Here is a 26,803-nt window from a genome sequence, read left to right on the forward strand (position 1 = left end):
ATGCTGTTCTGTTCAAAGTTCTGATCAGTCACCGAAACTTCAATGGGACTGACGTCGGGGTCACCAGTGTAGCGCTGAAGAGAGGGAGACTGAGGCGGAGTGTCGAAAACTGGAGCAAACCTCTTTACTGACATGAATGAAAAGCCAAAAACTTACAGCACAAGTGCAACGGTAGTGCAACAACCTTAACAGTCCGTGCGGAACCAACCTACGAACAACATTCCGTGGGTGAATTATGTCAACCCACTACAGTGTTCTTATTGTTGTTGGTGACTGATTTGACCTGTGCCATGTTCTAGGTTCAGTCTGGAATGATGTTACATTACAAAGAAACCGACCATTTCAGTTCATTTGCATCCACATCACTGAATCTAACTAATCCATGGAATATTATCCACTGTGCACCAACACAAACACCAAAGTATTTTTTCAGTGCCTATTCATTTGATTCAACAATACTGATGCATAACACCACATGCATATCAATACAAAAATAGCCAATTATATCACAGGGAAAACAAAAAAAAGCCCTTGCAATATGTAAACAATAATATCTGCAAAATTCACATCAATAAAAAAACAAAACAGTGTGCAATGTGCTGTAGAAATGCACAATGAAGATAAATGTGCATGTTTCAGAATAAATAAATCGGCAAATGTCACAGAAATAGTAACTATTTGCCATTGGCGTGCGTCTCACTCTGCAGTGCGCCCTCGGTGAGTCTTAGATCCCAGATTCAGTTCAATTCAATTTATTTTTGTATAGCCCAGTATCACAACAACAGTTGCCTCAGAGGGCTTCAAGATGCTACATTGGTTGGTAAAAATAAAAACAGTGAATAAGCATAAAGATGGTGGCGGCGCTATTGCAGTTACACTCAAAGATGTCTCCCAGCTGGATGATGCCTCAGTCACGTGTAACATATCGTTCAAAAGCTTGCTAGACACAGAACGTCAACAAACTTTATTTAAACTCCCGAGATTAACAACAAGCCCACAAGATGGCGACAAGGGGCAGCAGCATGACGCTCTTTCACTACTCCAGAGGATTATGAGGTTAGTTTTGGTCAGAGGAGAGCGGGGATAGATGGAAAATGACCACAAAACGGTAAGGAAATAAAACATGTTGTGTTTGGTGTGAACAGCTTTGAGATTTGTTGAAGAAGTGTGTGAGAAACATGCGATCTGAGGTGCTGGCTGTGAAATGTGAAGATCGGTTTTGGGTTTGTTTTGCCACTGACGGGAGGAGGTCGGCTCAGAGAATATTCTGCCTGGTGTCTCTTAAAGTGTCGATTTTCTAGTTTATAGTGACACTCAACATGTTGGGGTGGAGCAGATGGATCTCTGGTTCTGTTTCGTTTTGTGTCTGGAGGTACGGCTGAGAGGGGGCGTGACGAATTGTTGCATCTGGATTTTAAAGTTTGAAAAACGCACTCCCCAGCTCGAGAGAAATCTGTTTTGGTCACAAAGTGATTAAAGTTGAAAAACTGTGAGTTCCCATGAATGAAACAAGTGGAAACTGCTTGTAAGTGATAAATCCATCATATTTAAGCTTCAACAGTCCCAGTTTGAGCAGTTTTTCATGAAATATCCAAAATCTCTCCTCCATCCGTCCCTCACTGTGAACAAGACCCCAAGATACTGAAACTCCTCCACTTGGACCAGAGTCTCTCTACCGACCTGGAGGGGGCAAGCCACCCTCTTCCAGTCCAGGACCATGGCCTGGGATTTGGAGGTGCTGATCCTCATCCCTGTCGCTTCACACTCGGCTGCCAACTGCCCCAGTGCATGATGGTCCAGGTTCGATGAAGCCAACAGGACAACATCATCTGCAAAAAGCTGAGATGAAATCCTGCGGTCCCCAAACCGGACCCCCTCCGGCCCCTGGTCCCTGAACCAGACCCCCTCCGGCTCTTGGCTGCACCTAGAAATTCTGTCCATAAAGATTCTGAACAGAACCAGTGGCAAAGTTCAGCCCTGCCGGAGTCCAACATGCACCGGGAACAGGTCCAACTTACTGCCGGCAATGCGGACCAGACTCCTACTCCGGTCCTGCAGAGACCAGACGGCCCTTAACAAGGGGCCCCGGACTCCGTATTCCCAGAGCCCCCCCCCCACAAGACACCATGAGGGACGCAGTCGAACGTCTTCTCCAAGTCCACAAAACACATGTGGACTGGTTGGGCGAACTCCCACAAACCCTCAAGCCCCAATGAAGGGTCTAGAGCTGGTCCAGTGTTCCACGACCAGGACGAAAACTGCATTGTTCCTCCTGGATCCAAGGTTCGACTATCGGTCGAATCCTCCTCCCCAGACCCTGGAATAGACTTTCCCGGGGAGGTTGAGGAGTGTGATCCCCCTATAGTTGGAGCATTTCCCCCGGTCCCCCTTTTTAAAAAGGGGAACCACCACCCCGGTCTGCCAGACCAGAGGTTCTGTCCCCAACCGCCATGCCATGTTACAGAGACGAGTCAACCAAGACAGTCCTGCACATCCAGAGACTTAAGATACTCAGGGCGAATCTCGTCCACCTTGCCTTGCCACTGAGGAGCTTACCAACCACCTCGGTGACTTCGGCTTGGGTGATGAACGAGTCCACCTCTGAGACCTCAGTCCATCTCTGAGACCTCAGTCCACCTCTGGGACCTCAGTCCACCTCTGGGACCTCAGTCCACCTCTGGGACCTCAGTCCACCTCTGAGACCTCAGCCTCTGCTCACTCCTCAGAAGACGTGGCGACAGGATTGAGGAGGTCCTGGAAATATTCCTTCCACCGTCCTATAATGTCCCCAGTTGAGGTCAGCAGCTCCTCCTCCACTGTGAACAATGTTGGCAGAGACCTACTTTCCCCTCCTGAGGCGCCGGACGGTTTGCCAGAATTTCCTCGAGGCCGACCGATAGTCCTCCTCCATGGCCTCCTGGACTCCTCCAGACCCAGTTTTTGCCTCCACAACCACTCGGGCTGCAGTTCGCTTGGCCTGCCGGTTCCTGTCAGCTGCTTCTGGAGTCCCATGAGCCACCAGGGCTCGATAGGACTCCTTCTTCAGCTGGACGGCAGCCCTTACTTCCGGTGTCCACCACCGGGTTCGGGGGTTGCCGCCACGACAGGCACGGGAGACCTTACGACCACAGCTCCGGGCAGCTGCTTCGACAATGGAGGTGGAGAACATGGTCCACTGGGACTCAATGTCCCCAGCCTCCCTCGGGACATGAGAGAAGCTCTCCCGGAGGTGGGAGTTGAAAACCCTGCTGACAGAGGGTTCCACCAGACGTTCCCAGCAGACCCTCACAACACGTTTGGGTCTGCCAAGTCTGTCCGGTTTCCTCCTCCGCCAGAGAATCCAACTCACCACCAGGTGGAGATCGGTCCACGGCTCTGCTTCTCTCTTCACCCGAGTGTCCAAGACACGAGGTCAGAGGTCAGACGACACGACAACAAACCTCAACCTCTGACCTAGAGTGTCCTGGTGCCAAGTGCACTTATGGACCCCCCTGTGCTCCAACATGGTGTTCGTTATGGACAAACTGTGACTAGCACAGAAGTCCAATAACAGAACACCACTCGGGTTCAGATCAGGGAGGCCGATCCAGATACCCCCTACCAGGTCTCACTGTTTCTGTCCACGTGGGCGTTGAAGTCCCCCAGTAGAACCATGGAGTCCCCAGTCGGAGCACTGTCCAGCACCCCTCCCAGACTCCAGGAAGGCCTAGCTAGACTGCATGTTTTTAAAATCACAGTCGTACTTGGAGAAGAAGTGACAAACCTCAACAAACCTGGAGCAGTGTTGTAGAAAGTGTTGTAGTGAAACCTGAAGAGCGGACAGAGACCTGAACCCTCAGCAGGGCGTCGACTGCTGCTGGCTTCACTGCTTACACTCTGACTCTTCTTCATGTGAGCACATCACTTCTTCAGAGGACATGGACAAAAACAACCTTATCAATGGACTTTATTTTGAAAAATAAATGAAATATATTGATGCAGTATGCATTCTGCAGAACACAGCAGCCCGGTGTCTTCCTCCGACACCTCAGATATAAATCACACTGAAAGCCTCCTCTCCTCTGGGACGTTATAAGATCCCTCTCCATCAGCTGACAGTGTGACAGCCACAGCCAGCGTGAGCTTGGTGTTGTCTTTTTCCTCTGGTCTGTCGTGGCAATTGCTCCTTTCAGGATAAAGTCACCGTGTCTAAACTCAAGGCAATGTTCTGAGAACACAGCAGAGGAATCGAACCATCACCTTTACAGTTTGTTCCATCTCTGCCTGTTTGGAGGACATGAGGAGTGTGTCCAACACCATGACATTAACACCATCCCGCGCTTCAGATGTGGCCGACGTCTAAAAATAAGAGAGCAGCCCTCTGAGTGGCTCTGCCCGTCTGTTTCCTCATGAAACACCCTGGAGAATCCTCATGGTCACCAGCAGCAGACGGTGGAGCTGGAGGTCCGTCTGGACACCAACTGCTGCAGCGCTCCGTCAGAGACCAGGAGGACGAGGAGGAAGAGGGCTTCCCACAGCATGAACCAATCAGCAGTCACATCAGCAGGTAGGGGGCGGGGCTCTGAGAACATTCTGAACTTCAGTTCGCTTTAGAGCAGACAATGAAGAAACGTCCTGGAGACGACCTGGTTCTGGTCCCACGTGGTCTCCTGTGGTTCTGCTCCCACGTGGTCTCCTGTGGTTCCTCCTCCCTCTATCCTCCCTCCACCCATCTGTCCCTCATCCATCCTCCCTCCCTCCATCCATCCTCCATCCATCCTCTATCCATCCCCCCTCCCTCCCTCCATCCTCTCTCTAGCCATCCCCCCTCCCTCCGTCCTCCCTCCATCCTCCGTCCTCCCTCCGTCTGTCCCCCCTCCGCTGGTTCCTCAGTGTCCAGTGGTCTGGTCCAGGACCTGACGGAGACAGAGAGGTGGAGAGAGGATCTGGGTGGAGCAGCACCAGCATACAGCCTCAGTGTTCTCCAGCCCGGTTCCTGCAGAACCCCGACCGGCCGGCTCTAGATCAGTCCCCTGCTGGCTGAGGACAGTCTACCTGGAGCTCAGTGGAGGAAGGACACGTCCAGGGTTCTGTGGAGGTCCAGGGACATCATGGAGCTCCGGTTCCGTCCAGCAGCTTCCTCTGGACCAGGATCAGGTCTGTGGAGAGGAGCAGACAGCTTCAGAGAACCTCCCAGCTCCGCCTGGCTGCAGCTCCACCTGGCTGCAGCTCCACCTGGCTGCAGCTCCGCCTGGCTGCAGCTCCACCTGGCTGCAGCTCCACCTGGCTGCAGCTCCACCTCCGCCTGGCTGCAGCTCCACCTGGCTGCAGCTCCACCTGGCTGCAGCTCCGCCTGGCTGCAGCTCCACCTGGCTGCATGTCCCAGAGGTGGATTGAGGGTGGAGATCTTTCAAGGTAATCCTGTACTCATCCATATCTCAGCAGCTCCTCAGCTTAAAGCCAGTAGATCCCTCCTCCTCCAGCCTTCACTCCCCCCCCCCCCACCCCCCCCCCCCCCCCCCCCACCCCACCCCACCCTCGGGCTGGTGCCAGGCTCCACTCTGTCAGTCTACTCTTTTCAAAATAAAAGCCCTGCATCAGTGTGAACTTCAGAACACTGGTCATTGCTTTCAGGGCTCCCACTGAAACGTTTAGTTCAGTTTAACGGGGGCTTGTTGTTCCTCTGCCAGTGCTTCAGTAAACAGACGAATGAAAACTGGTTTAATACTGACGGTAGAAGAAGAGGATTCTGGGCTGCAGCTCCACAAGCAGCCTCAACACCCTCCATCCATCCAGCAGGAAGGGGAGGAGCCAGGGCTCCGCTTCATGATCGCGACATTTCCTTTGTATTGTTTCAGTATTTTTCAAATTGATTTAATTATAAATATCAGCGTTTCTTCAACAGGCCTGCAGAGGGAGCCAGCGTACCACCGAAGGGCTGAGAACCAGCGTTTGACAGCCAATCAGTGAGTTTCAGTTGGTGTGTTTTTAAAAAGAGCTTGTTTTTTAAAACGACGGCGACGGAGTGGAGACGTCCACGTTAAAGAGGGTCACTGGTCTGAGTCCCTGGACCAGCAGGAGCTGCTCGTCCCGTCATCACTGTCTCACTGCCATCAGGGACAGGAGGACTGGAGGACAGGAGGACAGGAGGGCAGGAGGACAGGAGGGCAGGAGGACAGGAGGACAGGAGGACTGGAGGACAGGAGGGCAGGAGGACAGGAGGACTGGAGGACAGGTGGACAGGAGGACAGGAGGGCAGGAGGACAGGAGGACTGGAGGACAGGTGGACAGGAGGACAGGAGGGCAGGAGGACAGGAGGACAGGAGGGCAGGAGGGCAGGAGGACAGGAGGACAGGAGGGCAGGAGGGCAGGAGGGCAGGAGGGCAGGAGGACAGGAGGGCAGGAGGGCAGGAGGACAGGAGGACAGGAGGACAGGAGGGCAGGAGGGCAGGAGGACAGGAGGACAGGAGGACAGGAGTGGATCTGGTTTATTTAGCTCGCTCTACGCTCCTTTACGTTTAAATTCTGACAGTCCTGAAGGCTCGCGGCTCGCTCTGCTCATCACATCACCGTGAGGTCGAGTCCGGTCTCCCGGTTCCACACACACAGGACCGACTCGTCTCACCGCCGGTCTGCTGGAAGGGACGGACGGCGGTGAGGCGCTGCAGGAGCGTCTCTTCTCACCTGTAGAGCTGTGGACAGGACATCTTGAGGGACGAGGAGCTCAGTCCCAGGCGGCTCTGGTTCCTCAGCCTGCTTCTCCGCAGGAGGTCCCGGAACCGGCCCAGGGTGCCGTTCTCCCCGAGCTGCAGGCACAGACAGCAAAATTAGGGTTGAGCCAGGCTGCTGGGGACAGGAGGACAGGAGGACAGGAGGACAGGATGCCCAGTGAAGACGGCAGGAAGCTGAAACTGAAGCTGTTTCAGGATTTTCATGTTTTGAGTTTCTGTCTCATCACTGAAGACTGACTCCGTCGTCCGTCTCTGGAACATGTGGACATGACCCCCTGGGTCAGAGCAGTGTCCCCCATGCTGCAGTCCTCCCCTGAGGGACGCTGTCCACCGCCTGTCAGCAGTGGCAGTCTGACGGTGAGGACGAGGACGTGAGACGCCCTCAGTGGTTCAGCAGCAGAGACCCAGCCGTCTGTCCTCTGCAGTGGACCGTCAGAGGACTGAGGACGGAGCGAGACGCTCCTGACACGGACCGGCGTCAGACTCACCCGGTACGGGGGGGTCAGCAGTCCTTCAGAGTCGCCGCTCAGGAAGCCCTCCCCCTCTGTGTAGCTCCTCCGGTTCAGGCTCCGCCTCCACAGAGGGACGGCGCTCAGACCCCCGCCGTCCACGCCTGAAACATGAGCCAAGAGGGACAGTAAAGACAGGTTCAGCCTCCAGGCCTGCAGCGGTCCCACCTGCACACACTGATGGAAACCCGCTCAGGACGCCCCCCCCCCCCCCCCCCCCCCCCCCCCCCAAGAGCACACTGCTGCTCCATCACACGCTGTGGATCAGAGCAGCCTGCAGCCTGAGGGTGGAGGCTCCCTCTCCACCCTGGAGCCGCTGGAGGAGCACTGCCCCCGCTCTGATAACCTGCAACTCCTCTCCAGTTCCCACTTCCTGTCCCCCAGAGGACGGCCCGGACATTCCAGAGTCCACGGGACAGTACGTGTTCCCGCCAACATGCCAGGAATTCCAGCTGTGTCCCTCTGCAGCTCGGATTTCGCCCTCCCCACTAGCCTGGCAGGCCAGCTCCAGCTCCGGGTGGAGCGGAGGAGCTGCTCCACCCGGAGCCTCTCCACCCGGAGCCTCTCCACCCGGAGCCGCTCCACCCGGAGCCTCTCCACCCGGAGCCGCTCCACCCGGAGCCGCTCCACCCGGAGCCTCTCCACCCGGAGCCTCTCCACCCGGAGCCTCTCCACCCGGAGCCTCTCCACAAGGAGCCTCTCCACCCGGAGCCTCTCCACCCGGAGCCTCTCCACCCGGAGCCTCTCCACCCGGAGCCTCTCCACCCAGAGCCTCTCCACCCGGAGCCTCTCCTCCCGGAGCCTCTCCACCCGGAGCCTCTCCACCCGGAGCCTCTCCACCCGGAGCCTCTCCTCCCGGAGCCTCTCCACCCGGAGCCTCTCCACCCGGAGCCGCTCCACCCGGAGCCGCTCCACCCGGAGCCTCTCCACAAGGAGCCTCTCCACAAGGAGCCTCTCCACCCGGAGCCTCTCCACCCGGAGCCTCTCCACCCGGAGCCTCTCCACCCAGAGCCTCTCCACCCAGAGCCTCTCCACCCGGAGCCTCTCCACCCGGAGCCTCTCCTCCCGGAGCCGCTCCACCCGGAGCCTCTCCACCCGGAGCCTCTCCACCCGGAGCCTCTCCACCCGGAGCATCTCCACCCAGAGCCTCTCCACCCGGAGCCGCTCCACAAGGAGCCTCTCCACCCGGAGCCTCTCCACCCGGAGCCTCTCCTCCCGGAGCCGCTCCACCCGGAGCCTCTCCACCCGGAGCCTCTCCACCCGGAGCCTCTCCACCCGGAGCCTCTCCACCCAGAGCCTCTCCACCCGGAGCCTCTCCACCCGGAGCCTCTCCTCCCGGAGCCTCTCCACCCGGAGCCTCTCCACCCGGAGCTTCTCCACCCGGAGCCTCTCCACCCGGAGCCTCTCCTCCCGGAGCCTCTCCACCCGGAGCCTCTCCACCCGGAGCTTCTCCACCCGGAGCCTCTCCACCCGGAGCCTCTCCTCCCGGAGCCTCTCCTCCCGGAGCCTCTCCACCCGGAGCCTCTCCTCCCGGAGCCTCTCCACCCGGAGCCTCTCCACCCGGAGCCTCTCCACCCGGAGCCTCTCCACCCGGAGCCTCTCCACCCGGAGCCGCTCCACCCGGAGCCGCTCCACCCGGAGCTGTCCTGCCATGACAAGGACAACACCCAGGCTCAGCCTGAGTGTGTGTGTGTGTGTGTGAGGTGGGGCTGGGGGTTAATAGGTGGTTTGGGGCCCGGTGATGGGTCATTCTGCTTAACAACCCCTCATTACGGAGCGTTGTTATCCCTGCAGGCCAAACCTCTTTGTGTGTCACCTGCACAGTGTGATGTGTGTGTTTTATTATCCAGCCAAAGGAGGTCCCTCAACTCTAGGGGCATGTTCACACCCACTTGGGTGGAGCCAGAACCCCTTTTGGGAAGTGTGAATTTGTAAATCAGCCTCCTCATAAATAACTAAATCGTGTAACTTCTCACCATCGAACCAAAAGGGCATCAATCCAGACAGAAGCAAGTCGGTGCCGGAAGGAAATGCAATTCTTGTTCCAAAATAACTGATTTCAAAATAAAATCTGTGGCGTGTTTTAGCCTTAATATTCTATTTTTTTACTTCATCTGTTAGAAAACAGAACAAACAATGTGAGGTAGTCATTATATGCATTAGAAGAATGAATGCTTTTGTACTTCGTCACTGCAGGAAAGTCAAACAACTCCCAAATTGCACAAAACAGCTCTGTGACCAGAGCAGAGCAGGTTGGGCGGGTTTCTGCCAAACCAAGCGTCTTGTTTGAACACATCGGACGGGTCAATGAAATGATTATGTGTTTATGACATGTTGTTTTATTATACAAATACGGTTTTAACCTGCATTTTCAACCGAGATGGCGGTTTGGGCTGCTTTCTATTGCGTTAAACGAGTTTCAGATTGTTTGGGGGGGGGGGGGGGGGGGGGAGTGACAGATCTGGCAACCTCCTCCAGCGGACTGCAGAGGCATGGCAAAGCGCTGCGGTGACTCCGTTCTGTAGACGGAACGCAGCCAGAACGGTGGTTCTGTTGTACATGATTTTTCTGCAGGCCGTACAAATCGCTGACTTTCAGAAGGAAGAGGCTCTCCGCCATGCTCGACCTGCTCGGAATAACAGTTTGTGTCGTGCGCTACGGAAGCCTCACACGGACAAAAGTGCAGCAAACGAGGGAAGCTGGCTCGACCCAGGGAGCGAGCGTGTTCTTGTAACGGAGTTAAAAGTCATATTAGTATTAGTTTCAAGGTTTTTGAATTTTATCTCAATCAGTTTGTTTTGTTTGCCTTTATTTTGTAAATTTGAATCGCTTTTCTGTGCGCTGCTCTGTTTGTACCTCCCGGGCTTCCGTAGCTTCTCCCAAAATCCCACACAGTTTTAGCGGACCTGCTGTGGGTAAGTCATGGGATGATTTGGTGCTGTGATGCCTTCTTGTTTTCTCTATATATTTAGCGTTTTATGTTGTAATCTTTGGTGTATATTGTTTCCCGCCATGTGTTGTTTTGATGTCTCACTGTTTTGTGTCATTTTAGCCATTTTTAGAGGTTTTATAGATGTTTTTGGTTATGTTATTTTTGGCGCGAGTTGTCAGTAAATGAACGCACATTGTGTTCAGGCAGTACAGCTCGGGTGTTTATTGTCCTTGTTTATGTGTTTAGGAGCAGAGTGCAGAGATTCAACCGAACTATTTATATCTTTTCATTTCTTCAACAGGTATGTGTTTTATTTCAGGTTTGAAGTTTTATTTCCGTTCAGTCACCCCACCCTGATACACCGTTGGTTGTGGCCACCAGGTGGCATTGTTCTTTACTTTTTGTTCTTGACAAATTTGTATTGAAAATGTATGTTCTGAATATGTTACACAGTTTTAGCGGACCTGCTGTGGGAGCAGAGTGCAGAGATTCAACAGAAGTATTTATATCTTTTCATTTCTTCAACAGAATAAAGGCTGAAGAAAAGTTCAGCTGGGCTTTGTCTTCATTGAGTCCTGACCACACTGATCCACATTGGTTACATTCTCGCTGCATCTAGATTGAGCCGGGTCGACCTCGGACCTCCTCCTCGAGGCGGCCCCGGCTCCACCCAGAAGTAGGTCGACCCAACGTGAAAAACGTGTCGCAGTGTGGCTCCCGTCTCCACCAAATGCTTTGGTGTGGACACAGCCTAGGGCACCATCTATCTGTGTGTTACACTCTGTGTGTCAGACTCCATGTTACAGCCTGTGTTACAGTGTGTATGTTACAGTGTGTGTGTTACAGCCTGTGTTACAGTGTGTGTGTGTGTTACAGCCTGTGTTACAGTGTTTGTGTTACAGCCTGTGTTACAGCCTGTGTGTTACAGTCTGTGTTACAGTGTGTGTGTGTGTGTGTGTGTGTGTGTTACAGCCTGTGTTACAGTGTGTGTGTGTGTGTGTGTGTGTTACAGCCTGTGTGTTACAGTCTGTGTGTTACAGCCTGTGTTAGTGTGTGTGTGTTACAGTGTGTGTGTTACAGCCTGTGTGTTACAGCCTGTGTTACAGTGTGTGTGTGTGTGTGTGTGTGTGTTACAGCCTGTGTGTTACAGTCTGCGTGTTACAGTCTGTGTGTTACAGTGTGTGTGTGTTACAATGTGTGTGTTACAGTGTGTGTGTTACAGCCTGTGTTACAGTGTGTGTGTGTGTGTTACAGCCTGTGTGTTACAGTCTGTGTGTTACAGTGTGTGTGTGTTACAATGTGTGTGTTACAGTGTGTGTGTTACAGCCTGTGTTACAGTGTGTGTGTGTTACAGCCTGTGTGTTACAGCCTGTGTTACAGCCTGTGTGTTACAGTGTGTGTGTGTGTTAAAATGTGTGTGTTACAGTGTGTGTGTTACAGCCTGCATTACAGCCTGTGTTACAGTGTGTGTGTTACAGCCTGTGTTACAGTGTGTGTGTGTTACAGCCTGTGTGTTACAGCCTGTGTTACAGCCTATGTGTTACAGTGTGTGTGTGTGTTACAGTGTGTGTGTTACAGTGTGTGTGTGTTACAGCCTGTGTGTTACAGCCTGTGTTACAGTGTGTGTGTGTGTGTGTGTTTTACAGCCTGTGTGTTACAGTCTGTGTGTTACAGCCTGTGTTACAGCCTGTGTGTTACAGTGTGTGTGTTACAGCCTGCATTACAGCCTGTGTTACAGTGTCTGTGTTACAGTGTGTGTGTGTGTGTGTGTGTGTGTGTGTGTGTGTGTGTGTGTGTGTTACAGCCTGTGTGTTACAGTCTGTGTGTTACAGCCTGTGTTACAGCCTGTGTGTTACAGTGTGTGTGTGTTACAGTGTGTGTTACAGCCTGCGTAACAGCCTGTGTTACAGTGTGTGTGTGTGTGTGTGTTACAGCCTGTGTGTTGCAGTCTGTGTTACAGCCTGTGTTACAGCCTATGTGTTACAGTGTGTGTGTGTTACAGTGTGTGTGTTACAGCCTGCGTTACAGCCTGTGTTACAGTGTGTGTGTTACAGTGTGTGTGTTACAGCCTGCATTACAGCCTGTGTTACAGTGTGTGTGTTACAGCCTGTGTGTTATAGTGTGTGTGTGTGTGTGTGTGTGTGTGTGTGTGTGTGTGTGTGTGTGTGTGTGTGTTCTTGTATTTCTATCCTTGTTGGGGCCAAATGTCCCCACCAGGATAGCAAAACGTGGAACGACGTGCCTTGTGGGACCTTTTTTCCGGTCCTAAGTAGGAGAAACAGTGTTTTCTTGACCATGTTGTTGTTACTGAAAAAAGCAAAAGTGCAAAAACATTTCTTTAGGGTTAGGCTTTGTTGTGGTGTGGGTTAGGGTTAGGGTAAGGGTAGGGTTAGGGGCTAGACATGAATGGGAGTCAATGGACGGTCCCCACAAGGATAGAAATACAAGACCGCGTGTGTGTGTGTGTGTGTGTGTGTGTGTGTGTGTGTTACAGTGTGTGTGTTACAGTGTGTGTGTGTTACAGTGTGTGTGTGTTAAAGCATGTGTTACAGCCTGTGTTACAGTGTGTGTGTGTGTGTGTGTGTGTGTGTTTGTGTGTTACGGCCTGTGTGTCACAGCCTGTGAAACAGCCTGTGTGTTACAGTGTGTGTGTGTGTGTGTGTGTGTGTGTGTGTTACAGTGTGTGTGTGTTACAGCCTGCGTTACAGCCTGTGTTACAGTGTGTGTGTTACAGCCTGTGTTACAGTGTGTGTGTGTTGCAGCCTGTGTGTTACAGTCTGTGTGTTACAGCCTGTGTGTTATAGTGTGTGTGTGTTACAGTGTGTGTTACAGTGTGTGTGTTACAGCCTGTGTTACAGTGTGTGTGTGTGTGTGTGTGTGTGTTACGGCCTGTGTGTTACAGCCTGTGTTACAGCCTGTGTGTTACAGTCTGTGTGTTACAGCCTGTGTTACAGCCTATGTGTTACAGTGTGTGTGTGTGTGTGTTACGGCCTGTGTGTTACAGTCTGTGTTACAGCCTGTGTTACAGTGTGTGTGTGTGTGTGTGTGTGTGTGTGTGTGTGTGTGTGTGTGTGTGTGTGTGTTACAGCCTGCATTACAGCCTGTGTTACAGTGTGTGTGTTACAGCCTGTGTGTTACAGTCTGTGTGTTACAGCCTGTGTTACAGCCTATGTGTTACAGTGTGTGTTACAGCCTGCGTTACAGCCTGTGTTACAGCCTGTGTGTTATAGTGTGTGTGTGTGTGTGTGTGTGTGTAACAGTGGTTGTGTTACAGCCTGTGTTACAGCCTGTGTTACAGTCTGTGTGTTACAGCCTGTGTGTTATAGTGTGTGTGTGTGTGTGTGTGTGTGTTTGTGTGTGTTACGGCCTGTGTGTTTTACAGCCTGTGTATCCTGCTGTGTGTATTTCAGTCCATGTGTCTGTTCCTGGTTCACCTGCAGGAGCGTTACCTGTGCAGTGGCTGACCTCCGGGATGGTGCTCAGGTCTGACAGGGTCCCGCTGGGGGAGGGTCTGCTGGGAAGGTCCTGGAAGGCCAGGCCGGCCGCTCCACAGCTGCAGTGCTGCTGGAAGAAGTCCTGGACAGAGGAAGCCGGCCCGGTCTCACTGATCCAGGACGGGTCAGCTGACCACTGGGCTACTGTGGTGAAGGCTGAGTGAACCGCATGAGCACGCTCAGTCGCCTCACAGCTCTTCCCAGTAGGAAAGGACAGACGAGGAGGTGAGTGGAGGGATTTAAACACTGCCTTTCCTCCAGTATGACAACTGCAGAGAAATGTTATGGTTGAGAGGTTTCCCTCTGGCTTCAGCCAGGCGCCACTCCTCCGACTGATGCAGCTAACATTAGATAACGAGGAGGATTTATGTGTTCATAGAGCACAGAACACCTGTTTACAGGTGATTTAGAAAATACAGCCAGTGCTTCCAGAAAGTGACTTCTGTCATTGTTCTTCCACATAGAGACAACCAGCACCGCTCACTGACAAAACCTTCCTGTGCTGGAAATGTTCCAATATGTGTGTTTTCAGTTTTGTAAAGTCCGAACAGCTGAGGTCACACTTCTCAGAGTCCAACCAAACAAACACCTCGAATTAATAAAACATGACTGATGAAGTCCACAGCCTGAGATCAGCCAGTCACTGGACGGCTGTCAGGGGAGCACTGGAGGACGGGTCAGTTAGCAGGAGGGGTCAGGTTATCTGGACGGGTCAGTTAACAGGAGGGGGCAGGTTATCTGGACGGGTCAGTTAGCAGGAGGGGTCAGGTTATCTGGACGGGTCAGTTAACAGGAGGGGGCAGGTTAACAGGACGGCTGGGGTCAGCAGGAGGACTCACCTCCCTGGTCCTGGCCTTCCGGCCGTTCTTCTGCAGGCCACAGATCTGCCGCTGCAGCCGCAGGTTGGCGTCCTGCAGCTGTCCGATCTTCTCCAGCAGCTGGCAGATGTGCTCCAGGTAACCCAGACCGGAGCCCAGAGGGCTGGACATGGCTGGCTGGACCTGAGGTGGACATATGGACCAGACTCAAAAGACACCCAGCAGGACAGTGACGGAACACCTGAAGACACACTCCTCTGTCTGTCTCGTTAGTGACACTTGAGAGGCTGAGATCAGCCAGAGACAGAGAGAGAGGTAGAGATAGAGCGAGTTACAGAGAGAGAGAGGGCCACAGCCAGCAGAGCAGGACAGAGAGGACAGGCGGGTGGACAGGGGTTGGTTTGTCTCATGCACTGCAGGAAGATTCTCCGTTCGTCAGCAAACGTAACATGTGATGTGTTCAAGATGAAGCTCCAACATTCCTGAGAGCGGCCCAACAAAACCAGGACGTGAGCTCAGGCTGAGCGTCTTCCTCCTTTCCCCGTGCTGTTGACAGTGAGACTGCAGTGGAAACAATGGATGGACAGAGTGGAGGACTGACGTCACTCGCTTCCTCTGATGGACAAACACACTGACGAACCCACGTCAGTCCAGGAAACATCTGAGAAGCATCTCCAGGGGCAAGCTGCTCCGTGAAAACATCACTGAGTCAGTGGTAATTAGACCCCCCTGCCCACTCACACACACTCACACACACACACACACACACACACACACTCACACTCACACACACCCGGTGGCACACTCACACACAGGCTGCTGGGCGGACTCTCATCTCCTGTAACTTAGTTAGATTATTTAGACTGGAGCTGATCTTATCCACTGTCCCCCACGGGGGGGCAACGAGCGGGAAGACCGGGGCAGATCCAGGAATACCCCTCAACACACACACACACACACACACACACACACACACACACACACACACACACACACACACACACACACACACACCATTTCCTCTGAGCTCCTCACCATCCGGTGAGTCATGGGACAAAACTGTGTGAAACGTGGAACAAAAGTGGGAGAACCTGAAGAGCACATGAGCGACAGGAAGCAGGGGGGAACTCAGCAGAGCTAGTGAGGCGGAGCGACACAGGAGCTGTTTACATCTGCTGTAGACTCCCGCTGAAAGGGTCACTCTGACTCAGACGGAGGACTCGGCACCGTCCTCCATGTTGACACTGACAGGACGGACCAAGACCGGCAGAGTCTGGAGGGAACTGCTGAGCTGAGCAATAAGCCAACCGCTAAAAGCTGAATGCTAAAAGCAACAAGCTAAAAGCTAAACACTACAGCTAAAAGCTAAATGCTAAATGCTGGCAGTCTTCTTCCAGCCGGACGAACACGCTGAATCCGTCCTTCCTTTCCGACCGTCAGAAAGCTGTCTTCACTGGAGCTGAGCCGCTCCGGGAGGGAGCTGGAATATTTGAAAGTAGTTCTTGAAATAGATTGTTTTACTTTTATTCAAGTCCATTTTGACCAGAGTGTTTTACTTTGATACGCTGGAGACGTTTCTCTACAACTTCACCAAAGCCCTGTTCCCTGTTTGCTCATGGGCGCTGGACCCTGGAGGGTTTTCTGACATGTACCTTCCAGTCATGTTTTTTCCTTACAAAACAACTCAGATGCATCACTCTATTATTCTTCTATTCCCTCTATTTTGAAGCGTTATTTTGGTTTTTGCAGATGAGAAGTGTATCTTGGAGCAGTGATCTTTATCCCGTCATGCTGTGAGGAATTATTTGTTTTTGCGTCAGAAGATCTTCCCTTCACCCAGGAAAGCAGAGTTCTGGTTACAGCTGAATCGCCCTCTTCCAGCATGTTTGGGTATTTTTGCAGGAACTCCTGAAACCAGTAGGCTGTCCTCTTTCTGGGCTCTATTATACAGAGCCAACATGTCAGAGTCGTTCATTTTCTGTCCACAAGATTCCAAAGTTGTGCTTTCCAGTCAAGGTTTGGCAGGTTTATTGAATCGGACATGAACCTCTGAGCAAACGGTCTGAATCTGTGATTTCATGTGAAGAAGGACGTGAACTTTATGTCTCCGGACAGAAGACAGACTTTGAATGTATCCAAAATAAAATTTGTGCAAAACTTGAGCATCATTTAAACGTCTTAATGTGGACCGAATGTTCTCTTGTTCATGGTTGGAAGACTTTGTGGTGCCGGATCCTCATCAGGGAAACGTCACTCCAGATGACTGTCAGCTGGATTATGGTGCCGGATCTCACTGGCTGGGCTCTGCTGTGGTCCCAATTCTGCTTTTCCTTCTACACACCCAAACTGAGAGCGTGACAAGATAAGCTGGTCCCGGCTGGTCCCGGCTGGTCCCGGCTGGTCCCGGCTGGTCCCGGCTGGTCCCGGCTGGTCCCGGCTGGTCCCGGCTGGTCCCGGCTGGTCCCGGCTGGTCCCGGCTGGTCCCGGCTGGTCCCGGCTGGTCCCGGGGGACGGGAGGCCGATGCCTCCACCGACCCTCCCTCCAGGAAGGTTCCACTGACTGCAGCACATCCAAGCCCCTCCTGAGGAGGACTGCTGCGGAAAGCAATGAACCAGCAGACGTGTGAGGAGCGTCCAGAGGAGGAGGACAGGACAGGAAGGCCAGACCCTGAGTCTCCGTCCTCCTGGATGTCTTCTGTCTCATACAGCAGTCATCATTACAAACCTTTGAAGACTGTCTGTTTGAGCCTTTGTGTTCTGTTGTCATCTTTTAAAGCGATATTCTACAGGTTTCTGATTCTCCCAGCAGGTCTGCTGTTCGAGTAGAATAGAATAGAATAGAATAGAATAGAATAGAATAGAATAGAATAGAATAGAATAGAATAGAATGTTAACCTCAGCACGGAGAACTTTACAGTGACAGAGGCTCGTAGAACCCGGGGGGTGAAAAAGTGATGAAAGGGGCAAATAAAGAATGAGAATAAGTAACAGTGTACATCGTAGTCAGAATAATAGAAATCCAGAAGAACAGCTCTAACTTTAAATACAACATGAATCTAAACTAAAACAGGAGCTTCAATATGTATTAATACGTTTTAGTGCAGCAGACAAAGGTTTATAAAGGCTCCATGGTTTCTGGTGGGGTTATAAAGAGACAGTGACTGCAGGACATCAGAATGTCCACAGCTGTTGCTCATATTGTCCACAGTGGAGCTGTCCAGCCTGACAGCGGTGGACATGAAGGACCTGCTCTGAGGACATCTCAGTCTGCTGAGCTCCTCTACCGTCCACTGCAGCGTCTCCTCTACCGTCCACTGCAGCGTCTCCTCTACCGTCCACTGCAGCGTCTCCTCTACCGTCCACTGCAGCGTCTCTACCGTCCACTGCAGCGTCTCCTCTACCGTCCACTGCAGCGTCTCTACCGTCCACTGCAGCGTCTCCTCTACCGTCCACTGCAGCGTCTCCTCTACCGTCCACTGCAGCGTCTCCTCTACCGTCCACTGCAGCGTCTCCTCTACCGTCCACTGCAGCGTCTCCTCTACCGTCCACTGCAGCGTCTCCTCCACCGTCCACTGCAGCATCTCCTCCACCGTCCACTGCAGCATCTCCTCCACCGTCCACTGCAGCGTCTCCTCTACCGTCCACTGCAGCATCTCCTCCACCGTCCACTGCAGCGTCTCCTCTACCGTCCACTGCAGCATCTCCTCCACCGTCCACTGCAGCGTCTCCTCTACCGTCCACTGCAGCATCTCCTCCACCGTCCACTGCAGCGTCTCCTCTACCGTCCACTGCAGCATCTCCTCCACCGTCCACTGCAGCGTCTCCTCTACCGTCCAATGCAGCGTCTCCTCCACCGTCCACTGCAGCGTCTCCTCTACCGTCCACTGCAGCGTCTCCTCCACCGTCCACTGCAGCGTCTCCTCTACCGTCCACTGCAGCGTCTCCTCTACCGTCCACTGCAGCATCTCCTCTACCGTCCACTGCAGTGGCTCAGAGCTGTTGTCCATCATGGATGAGAGTTTGGCCAACATCCTCCTCTCACCACATCCTCCACAGAGTCCAGAGGACAGCCAGAACAGAGCTGGTCCTCCTGTCCAGAGGACAGCCAGAACAGAGCTGGTCCTCCTGTCCAGAGGACGGCCCATCCAGCTGCAGTGTCTTCCTGTCCCGCTCTGTGCTGCCCGGGCTCCAGCAGACAATGGCGTAGTGGACAGCAGAGAAACAGTCCTGAGCAGAGGACACTCTGAAGGACCTCAGAAGATGGAGGACACTCTGGTCTTTCTTGTCCAGAGCGTCCGTGTTGTGGGACCAGTCCAGTTTATGTTGGGGTGAACACCCAGGGACTGGAATTGCCCACTGTCTCCATGTCCTCTCCCTGGATGTTCACCGGTGGGTGAGGAAGTGTCCTCCTCCTGAAGTCCATCACCGTCTCCTTCGTCTTACTGCTGTTCAAGCTCAGGTTGTTGTCCTCACACCAGTCCACAAAGTCCCTGATGACCAACCAGCTGGTTCCCCTCAGCCCAGAACTTGTGGAGGGACAGCTGTCCCTGTTGTAGGTGAAGTCTGAGGTGTAGATGGTGAAGAGGACAGGTGAGAGGACGGTGTCCTGCACTAAATCCCATTTCACCCCTCAGCCCTCCCCCTTGGCCCTCCCCCTTGTTTTGCGTGTTCAGGTGGAGGGTAGGGCGTCCCAATAGTCATTATGACGGAGGGGTAGGGCCAAGGGGGAGGGCCAGTCACCCCTCCAAACGGAGATTCTCCCGAGGCACACTCCAAACGGAGGGGTATGATCCAGAGGCGGCCGGTGGCGAGGGGCGGCGGCGGGAGCGCTTGTTTTGTCCGCCTACACCGTGACTGGCGGGTGGGGTTAGTTCACTTCCGTATTGGCGGGAGCGCTCGTTTCCACACCCGCGCATTCCAAACACAACAGATAGACGATTTTTTTCAATAAACTGGTTTCTTCAACACCGCCCGCCTGGAATGCGCGGGTGTGGAAATGCGCGCTCCCGCCAATGCGGAAGTGAACTAACGCCACCTGCCAGTCGCAGTGTAGGCGGACAAAACAAGCGCTCCCGCCGCCGCCCCTCACCACCGGCGGCAGATTTCCCAGAAAGTCTTCCAAGATCGGCAAGATGGCGGCGTCCGCAACGAACGAAGTTCATAAATGTAAGTATTTCCTCAATAAAGTTTTAAAATGTAAGAAAAACATCAGCAAACAATTGTCGCATCTGCTACGTCATCAGCAGCGGCGAATACTGACGGCGATTGTTGAAGGGGTGTCCCAATTGGAGGGGTTTACTTTCAGCCCTACCCCTGAGCACTCCGTTTCAAAGGGGGAGGGGCAAGAGGGAGGGCTAGAAAGAGGAACGGGATTGGGTCCTGGAGCGCCCCCGTGCTGCAGACCACCACCTCTGACTCACAGCACCACGTGCTGAGGACGGTCAGTGAGGGAGTCCACAGTCCAGACAGCGGACAGGTGTCCGTCCACTCCCACGTCCTCCAGCGTCCCCCGCAGCAGCGCCGGCCTGATGGTGTTGAAGAACAGGACCCTCACAGCGCTGCCACTCTCCAGGTGAGACAGCGCCCCCTGCAGCTGGGAGAGCGCGGCATCCTCCACCCCGGTGCTGGACCTGTAGAACTGCAGCGGGACAAGTGAGGAGCTCCACAGAGCGGAGGAGGACCAGGAGGAGCCTCTCCTTGGTCTTAATGAGGGTGAAAGCGGGGCCTCACGATCCTCCGGCCTTTTTGGGTTTTAAGCAGGTGTCTCCTGGGTTGGAGACGTGTGAACGGGGGAGGGGAGGGCGGGGCCAGAGGAGGTGGGGGGGGGGATCATATCTGTTAAAGAAACAGTTTAATTCATTCACCCATTGCTGGTCTCCATCAGCTGTCCCTCTGGCTCTCTACCCAAATCCAGATGTTCTTAAGTGCTCTCCACACATCCCAAGCCTTGTCCTCCTCCAGGTCCTCCTCCAGGTCCTCCTCCAGGTCCTCCTCCAGGTCCTCCTCCAGCTCCTCCTCCAGCTCCTCCTCTAGCCTCCTACCATAGTCCTCCTTGTCCCTCCTGATCCTCCTCTGGAGCCCAGGGCTCGGACCCGGGTTGAGAAACACACCACTCCCCAGCTTCTCTTGTCTCCAGGCTTCTATTCAGCACATGATTTTATTACCAGGAGAGTTTTTCCATGGAAATACCTCCCTCCACTCTGAGGGAGGAAAAGAAAACCAGGAGCAGTGGAAGCGGGGAGGAAGCAGGCGTCCGTGTCCTCCAGCTCACCTTACACCAGTCTGTCATGAAAGGCATTCCTGCTTTCAACTAAATGAGTGTTTATGAAATACCCTGAGAAATAGTGTCTGCACTTAATGTGAGAGGAAAGTACCTTCAAAGAGCAGGAACGTCTCACTGCTGATCAGCGGAGGAGTTAGACCTCAAACCCCTGCTGTCTGATGGGAGTGGACTGGTGAGAGCAGCGAGCGCCGGCTGCCTGTCAGCCCCTACGGGGGCCGAGTCGGGCCCCTGAAAGCCACACAGCGGCCCCACACAGCGGCCCCACAGGCCCTTCGAAGGGCCTTCATCTGGATAGCTATGTCAGCCATTTCAGCTATTTGACACCGACGTGTTACCTGGCGGGAGCAGAGCTCCGTCCTGGGACCGACGCCCGCCGGACAGCGCCGTATCAGGAGCTCAATCTGCACGCTCACTGCAGATGAACAGGTGTTGCATGACAGGTCCATGGAAACGGCGCGCTGCACTGCAAGCCACCTCCTCCAGGAGGCGCTCTGACGGATGTGCCAGGAGAGAGCCCGCCACTCGGACCGCTTCAAACACTCCTGCCCATACACAGAGGACGCTGCTGTGCAGACGTATTTCTGCACGCTCTCAGTTCTCCAAGCAGAAGGTTTCGGTGAACACATTTTTCATCCATAAGAAGTATTCTCTCATTGTTTCTTCAGTTGCGGTCCAACAGAAACATTAAAGAGCACCAGAGTAAATGTTTCCCTCATAATTAACAGAGCCAAATGGATAACATGCCAGATGTGCAGTCAAACAGCTGTCAGTGCAAAACATGACATGGAACAACGGAACGTTCCACCTGGGAATCAAGACATGATGTTAGAAGTTTATTATTAATTATTATTAATTATTTATTATTAAGTTGTTAAAGTTTATTTGCTTCATTCTAATCACAGATCAGATGAACAGTTCTGATCGATAGTGAGCCTCAGCCTTTCTCTGTAGACAGCTGAAGACCATCTGTCCAGAGACAGTCCAGTGAAGACAAACACTGATGGACACACACACACACACACACACACACACACACACACACACACACACACACACACACACACACAGCACCAGGAACCTTAAATCGCTTCACATTCTAAACACTGCCGTTATGGTTCTCTTTGGCCTGTCTGACTAAAGTTTGGACAGAGAGGTCAAAGCAGTTAAAGCTTTACTGAGGATGATGACTTTAATGCACAGCAGGGAGCCCTCAGGGTGAGCAGGTACAGGGGGAAGCAAGAAGACACCGAAAGAAAGAGAAAGAGATCAGATCTCCTGACATGTCACTCAGCGCAGTACAAATTAACTGAAGTGCGCTGATCAGGTGAAGCAAAGCCTTGTCTGTGAAAAAGACGTGAAGTCTCAGGGTTCTCACCTCGCTGAGTCTGCAGCATTCCTCCATGTACTCGTCGAGGCCGTCACTGCCGGCGCCGCTCCCCTCACGCTCATTGTCCACAGCGTCCTCGCAGGCTTCCCGGCAGCAGTGTTTGCCTGGCCTGGTGGGACTCCCACTGCCCTGCGGGACCTGGGGGTCCGCCCTGATCCACGTCCTCACCTACGCCATGCTCTGCTGTCTCAGACAAAGATCTGAATCCTTTTGAAGGCATGAACACCTCGATCTGATGGTCTGCTGCTACACCCAAACTGTTCCTGTCGGAGTCCTGATGCTTCTGTGTCTGTTTGTGTCAGAGGGTCCAGTTGTTCTGGGAGGGAGTGGGGGTCTGGGGGTCCCTGTCCAGAGGCGCAGGAGGACTCCCGGCTGTGGACCACAAAGCTCTGCTCAGATCCTGTTGGAGTGGACGGAGAGTTGGCCCCACTGGGCAGCTCCACTCCAGAGTCCTCCGACTCAAACTTGTACAAGCGCGGGAGCTGAGCTTTTGAGAAAATCGCCGACAGGTAGACCGAGCCGGACTCTGCCTCAGGACGCCCTCGGTCCTCAGAGTGAGAACCCTCCCTGGATACCGTGGTGGGGTCCGACATGTCCTTGTCCCCATTTGAGATGGTGGAGACAGTAGACACGGAGTCGTTGGACGTCTGGAGCTTCTCGTTGAAGTTCCTGAAGAGCTTCATTTTGGTCAGGACAACTTCACTGTCCAGAACTGCATCTGCCTTCCCTGAGGACGCAAAGAACACACTTTATTACCAGGCACCACACTCCATTCTTTGGACACAAAACAGGAAGAAACGTTGTTTGTTTAGTATTGAAGACGTTTTGACAAAAGGACTTTTTGAGGGAACACATCAGTTCTCCTCTGTTCTGAGAGTCTTATTCCTCTTTCCTACCAACAGCCACACCACGATGGCTGACCTGAACACTCAGCAGACTATGGACAGTTCACATTTCATTCTACTTTATGTAGTATTTTGTTCATTTCATTTATGACTTCTCCCCCATACCACTAGAGGGAGCTGGTGTGCCACTGCTGGTGCACATGCCACAGTTTTAGAATCACTGTTTTCATCCATTTGGTGGTATCGGTTGATGAAGGCTGGACAGAATGAGCAGTGGCTGTGTTTTATGAAGGATATGTTTTGTTTCCATTCGAAACAGGATCTTAATGAAAGCAGGTCATGGTCCACCAGAGAGCACGTCAGCACGGACATGACCGGCTGCTCCGCTGAAATCCCAAGACTGCTGTTTATTTGAACTAGCATTCCTCCAGCAGTCCACCTGACTGCAGCTTTCTCTCTGCTGCCGGGAGGCACCATTACAGGGAGCGCTCATACGTGTCCTCCCCTCTCTCTGACTGCAGGAAATCTGATATGACAGTCAAATCCCAGGTTTTCCACCAATCCCACCTCTGGATTTACGGAGCGAACACAAAGCTTCCCCTTCCCTCAGGGTGATGCCGGGGCCCTGATTAGAGTACAGAGGTCTTTCATTTGTTTGGTCAAAAGCCTGAAATGAAAGTGCGGCTGAGCAGCGTTTGGCGTGAAAACAGCTCCAGAGAGCAGAGGCTGGGCGGCGGCCTGGGGCTCGTCTGGAGGTCCTGCCAAGGCAAGTATGAGATTAAAAGCTCTTTGAAGTGGTAAATCCAGCGCTCTTATCCTCTCTGGGGAAAGCTGAAGGAGGAATTTTCTCATCAGCTTATTGAGAGACGGTCAGTGAAATCTGACTGATCGGAGGAGCAGCACATGTGTTGGTGAGCGGTTTGAATCCAGCTGTGGAGGCTGGTGGAAGACGCTGAAGCAGGGTTTGTTTTTCTGCAGAGAGAGGCAGCGCTTCCTGCACTCACTGTGACCAGAGGAGAAATGTGTTCACACATCCTCACGCTGAAACAACACACAGGCTGATTTTCACTTCCTGCCAAACAGAAGTTCATCCCCGACACGTCCCCATGCCCTGCTCAGAGGCGAGCGGGACAGCGACCTGCCGTCATGCCTGGAGTGTGACCGGGGCTGACGTCAGACGGCCTCCTCTGGACACAGCCGCTCCACCCGCTCAGGCTCGGCTCTCCGGACTCCATCACAGCCGGCGGCGGGTGGAGCAGCACATCCACCCACTCATCCAACACCGTGCCTCGTGACACACGGATGTGAGCTGCTCTTCAACAAATCAGTCATGTTCTCGTTTTCCACATGGACTCATCCTGAGACTGGACTTAAAGCAGGAACTCGGTGACATATTCAACAACTTCCTCCAATAAGCGGAGCTCCACAGTTCAGTCCACAGTCCAGACTTCCACAGCAGGGCCAGCTGGTGGTGGAAGCGACTGCACACAGCGCAGATCTCTCTTCAAAGGTTCCTTCTTGCTCCTGATGAAAACAGAGGGAATAGCCTGAGAATGCCGACAGAGAGCTCAGGTTCTCTGGATGTCAGTGAAGCCGAGGCTTTGACCCACATCTGACAAACCAAGCTAATCGTAGACGAGATGCATTTATCTCAGAAGTGATGGTCCAGCTCCGCCCATGGTTCTACTGGAGGCAGACTGGATGTTTGGTTTTCTTTGTTCTCACTTTAACACAACAAATCATTTCAAAGTAAAGCAGCTCTTTAAACTCGACCAAGTCAAATGAGAAAATGCTGACATTGAACTGAAGTTGTGGAATCTGAAGTTCAGTTAGAGCAGAGCTCAGAGTCCGTTCATCAGACTGAGGCTCAGATCCTGTCGAGACCAGAGGCTGGTCTGGCAAAACCTCCTTCCCTATCAGCTCTGAACCAGGTCTCTTCCCTTCTGCTCCAGAAAAACAACTCAGTTCAGTCGCTTCACTCTTCCTGTGTTGAGTCCAGAGTCCAGACCGGGAGACGTGGGACTGCAGACCTGTCCTCACACTGCCTCCGCTGTCTCATGATCACATTCACCAACATGTCCAGGCTCAGCCCAGCTCAGGACAGGAGCAGGAGACTGAGAACCGAGGAGGACATGAGACGGAGAACCGAGGAGGACAAGAGACGGAGAACCGAGAAGGACAAGAGACGGAGAACCGAGGACGACAAGAGACGGAGAACCGAGGACGACAAGAGACGGAGAACCAAGGAGGACAAGAGACGGAGAACCGAGGACGACAAGAGACTGAGAACCGAGGAGGACATGAGACGGAGAACCAAGGAGGACATGAGACGGAGAACCGAGGACGACAAGAGATGGAGAACCAAGGAGGACATGAGACGGAGAACCGAGGAGGACATGAGACGGAGAACCGAGGACGACAAGAGACAGAGAACCGAGGACGACAAGAGACGGAGAACCGAGCACGACAAGAGACGGAGGAGGTCATGTCAATGACCTGAGAACATGATGGTGACCAGAGGACTTGACGTGACCTGAGGACATGACGGTGCTGTGCTGCCCCGCTGCCCCGCTGCCCCGCTGTCCCGCTGTCCCGCTGTCCCGCTGCCCCGCTGCCCCGCTGCCCCGCTGCCCCGCTGCCCCGCTGCCCCGCTGTCCCGCTGTCCCGCTGCCCCACTGCCCCGCTGCCCCGCTGTCCCGCTGCCCCGCTGCCCCGCTGTCCCGCTGTCCCGCTGCCCCGCTGCCCCGCTGCCCCGCTGTCCCGCTGTCCCGCTGTCCCGCAGCCAGGCCAGGCCTCTGCTAGCTGCTGTTATGACCGACTTGCAGCAGGACGGTGTTGAGTCCTTTGTCTTGCTGCTAACGGGAATTCAGAGTTTATCTGAGAATAAGAAGTCACCAGAGTAAACGAGTTCCTGGGGACAGGATTCCTGTCCCCCGTCCAGGAGGACCTGGAGCTGTCTTTGTTTTCCATCTCAGCTGTTTGTGGCTGAATCACCGTGGAGGTTAATCACACGCTGAAGTCATGCAGAGGACTGACATCCAGCCTCTCAACGCCTCCTCGTCCTCCCCGCGCAATCGGAGTCCGGCGGACAGGTGTTCTCTGAGCCGGCTGTCCTCGTCCCCCAAACAACACAAACAGCGTCCGTCCTGTAATTGAGCGGCGGCTGACTCAGCCTGTTTCCAGCCTCCATGCCTGAGTAAACCCACAGCGTGTCATTACACGCCGTCCTGCTTCCCTCCACACTCCGCCTCCGTCCTGCCGCCGGGGCCGGGGCCGGTGGGCGGGGCCGGGGCCGGGGCCGGTGGGCGGGGCCGGGGCCGGGGCCAGGGCCGGTGGGTGGGGCCGGGGCAGGGGGGCGGGGCCGGGGCCGGGGCCGGTGGGCGGGGCCGGGGCCGGGGCCGGGACCAGGGCCGGTGGGCGGGGCCGGGGCCAGGGCCGGTGGGCGGGGCCGGGGCCGGGGTCAGTGGATCGCCCAGCTGCTGTCTCAAAGCCTCAGGTTCGACACCCAGAGGAAACCAGCTGCTCCACAGAGACCACAGAGACCAGACCTGCAGGGTCCGCCTCACCCCTCATTCACACCCTCAGGACGTTACAGCTGGTCTGCCAGACCATTACAGGCCAGCCAATCAGACGACGGGACGACGCGCACCCTGAGCCGTCCTGAAGGACGGGACAGCGTCACAGTGGGAAAACACACTTTAAGCTTACCTGGAGAGAAAATAGCAGAAACTGAAGCTTTTCTGTTTGTTAACGAGGTTTCAGAACTCTGCTTCAGCTGCTCTTCACTTTGTTCTGGCTGAAACCTGCAGTCTGTCTCTGCAGACT

At 53.9% G+C, this 26,803-nt stretch overlaps 1 protein-coding gene across 1 annotated transcript; it reads right to left on the bottom strand.

Annotated features, from left to right (window-relative positions):
* Positions 1-4,810: 4,810 nt before the first annotated feature.
* LOC115399836 (uncharacterized) lies at positions 4,811-24,213 on the bottom strand. Its single transcript, XM_030107418.1, has 9 exons — positions 24,117-24,213; positions 22,328-22,860; positions 22,122-22,286; positions 14,485-14,646; positions 13,601-13,727; positions 7,199-7,323; positions 6,664-6,785; positions 5,035-5,138; positions 4,811-4,895 (listed from the first exon to the last, which is right to left on the bottom strand). The coding sequence occupies exons 1-8, from the start codon at positions 24,211-24,213 to the stop codon at positions 5,042-5,044; spliced, it is 1,428 nt and encodes a 475-aa protein (XP_029963278.1). The 3' UTR covers positions 4,811-4,895; positions 5,035-5,041.
* Between the last annotated feature and the right edge of the window lie 2,590 nt (positions 24,214-26,803).

The sequence above is a fragment of the Salarias fasciatus genome, chromosome 13, assembly GCF_902148845.1.
Source record: "Salarias fasciatus chromosome 13, fSalaFa1.1, whole genome shotgun sequence".
In the NCBI taxonomy this organism is placed as follows: Eukaryota; Metazoa; Chordata; class Actinopteri; order Blenniiformes; family Blenniidae; genus Salarias; species Salarias fasciatus.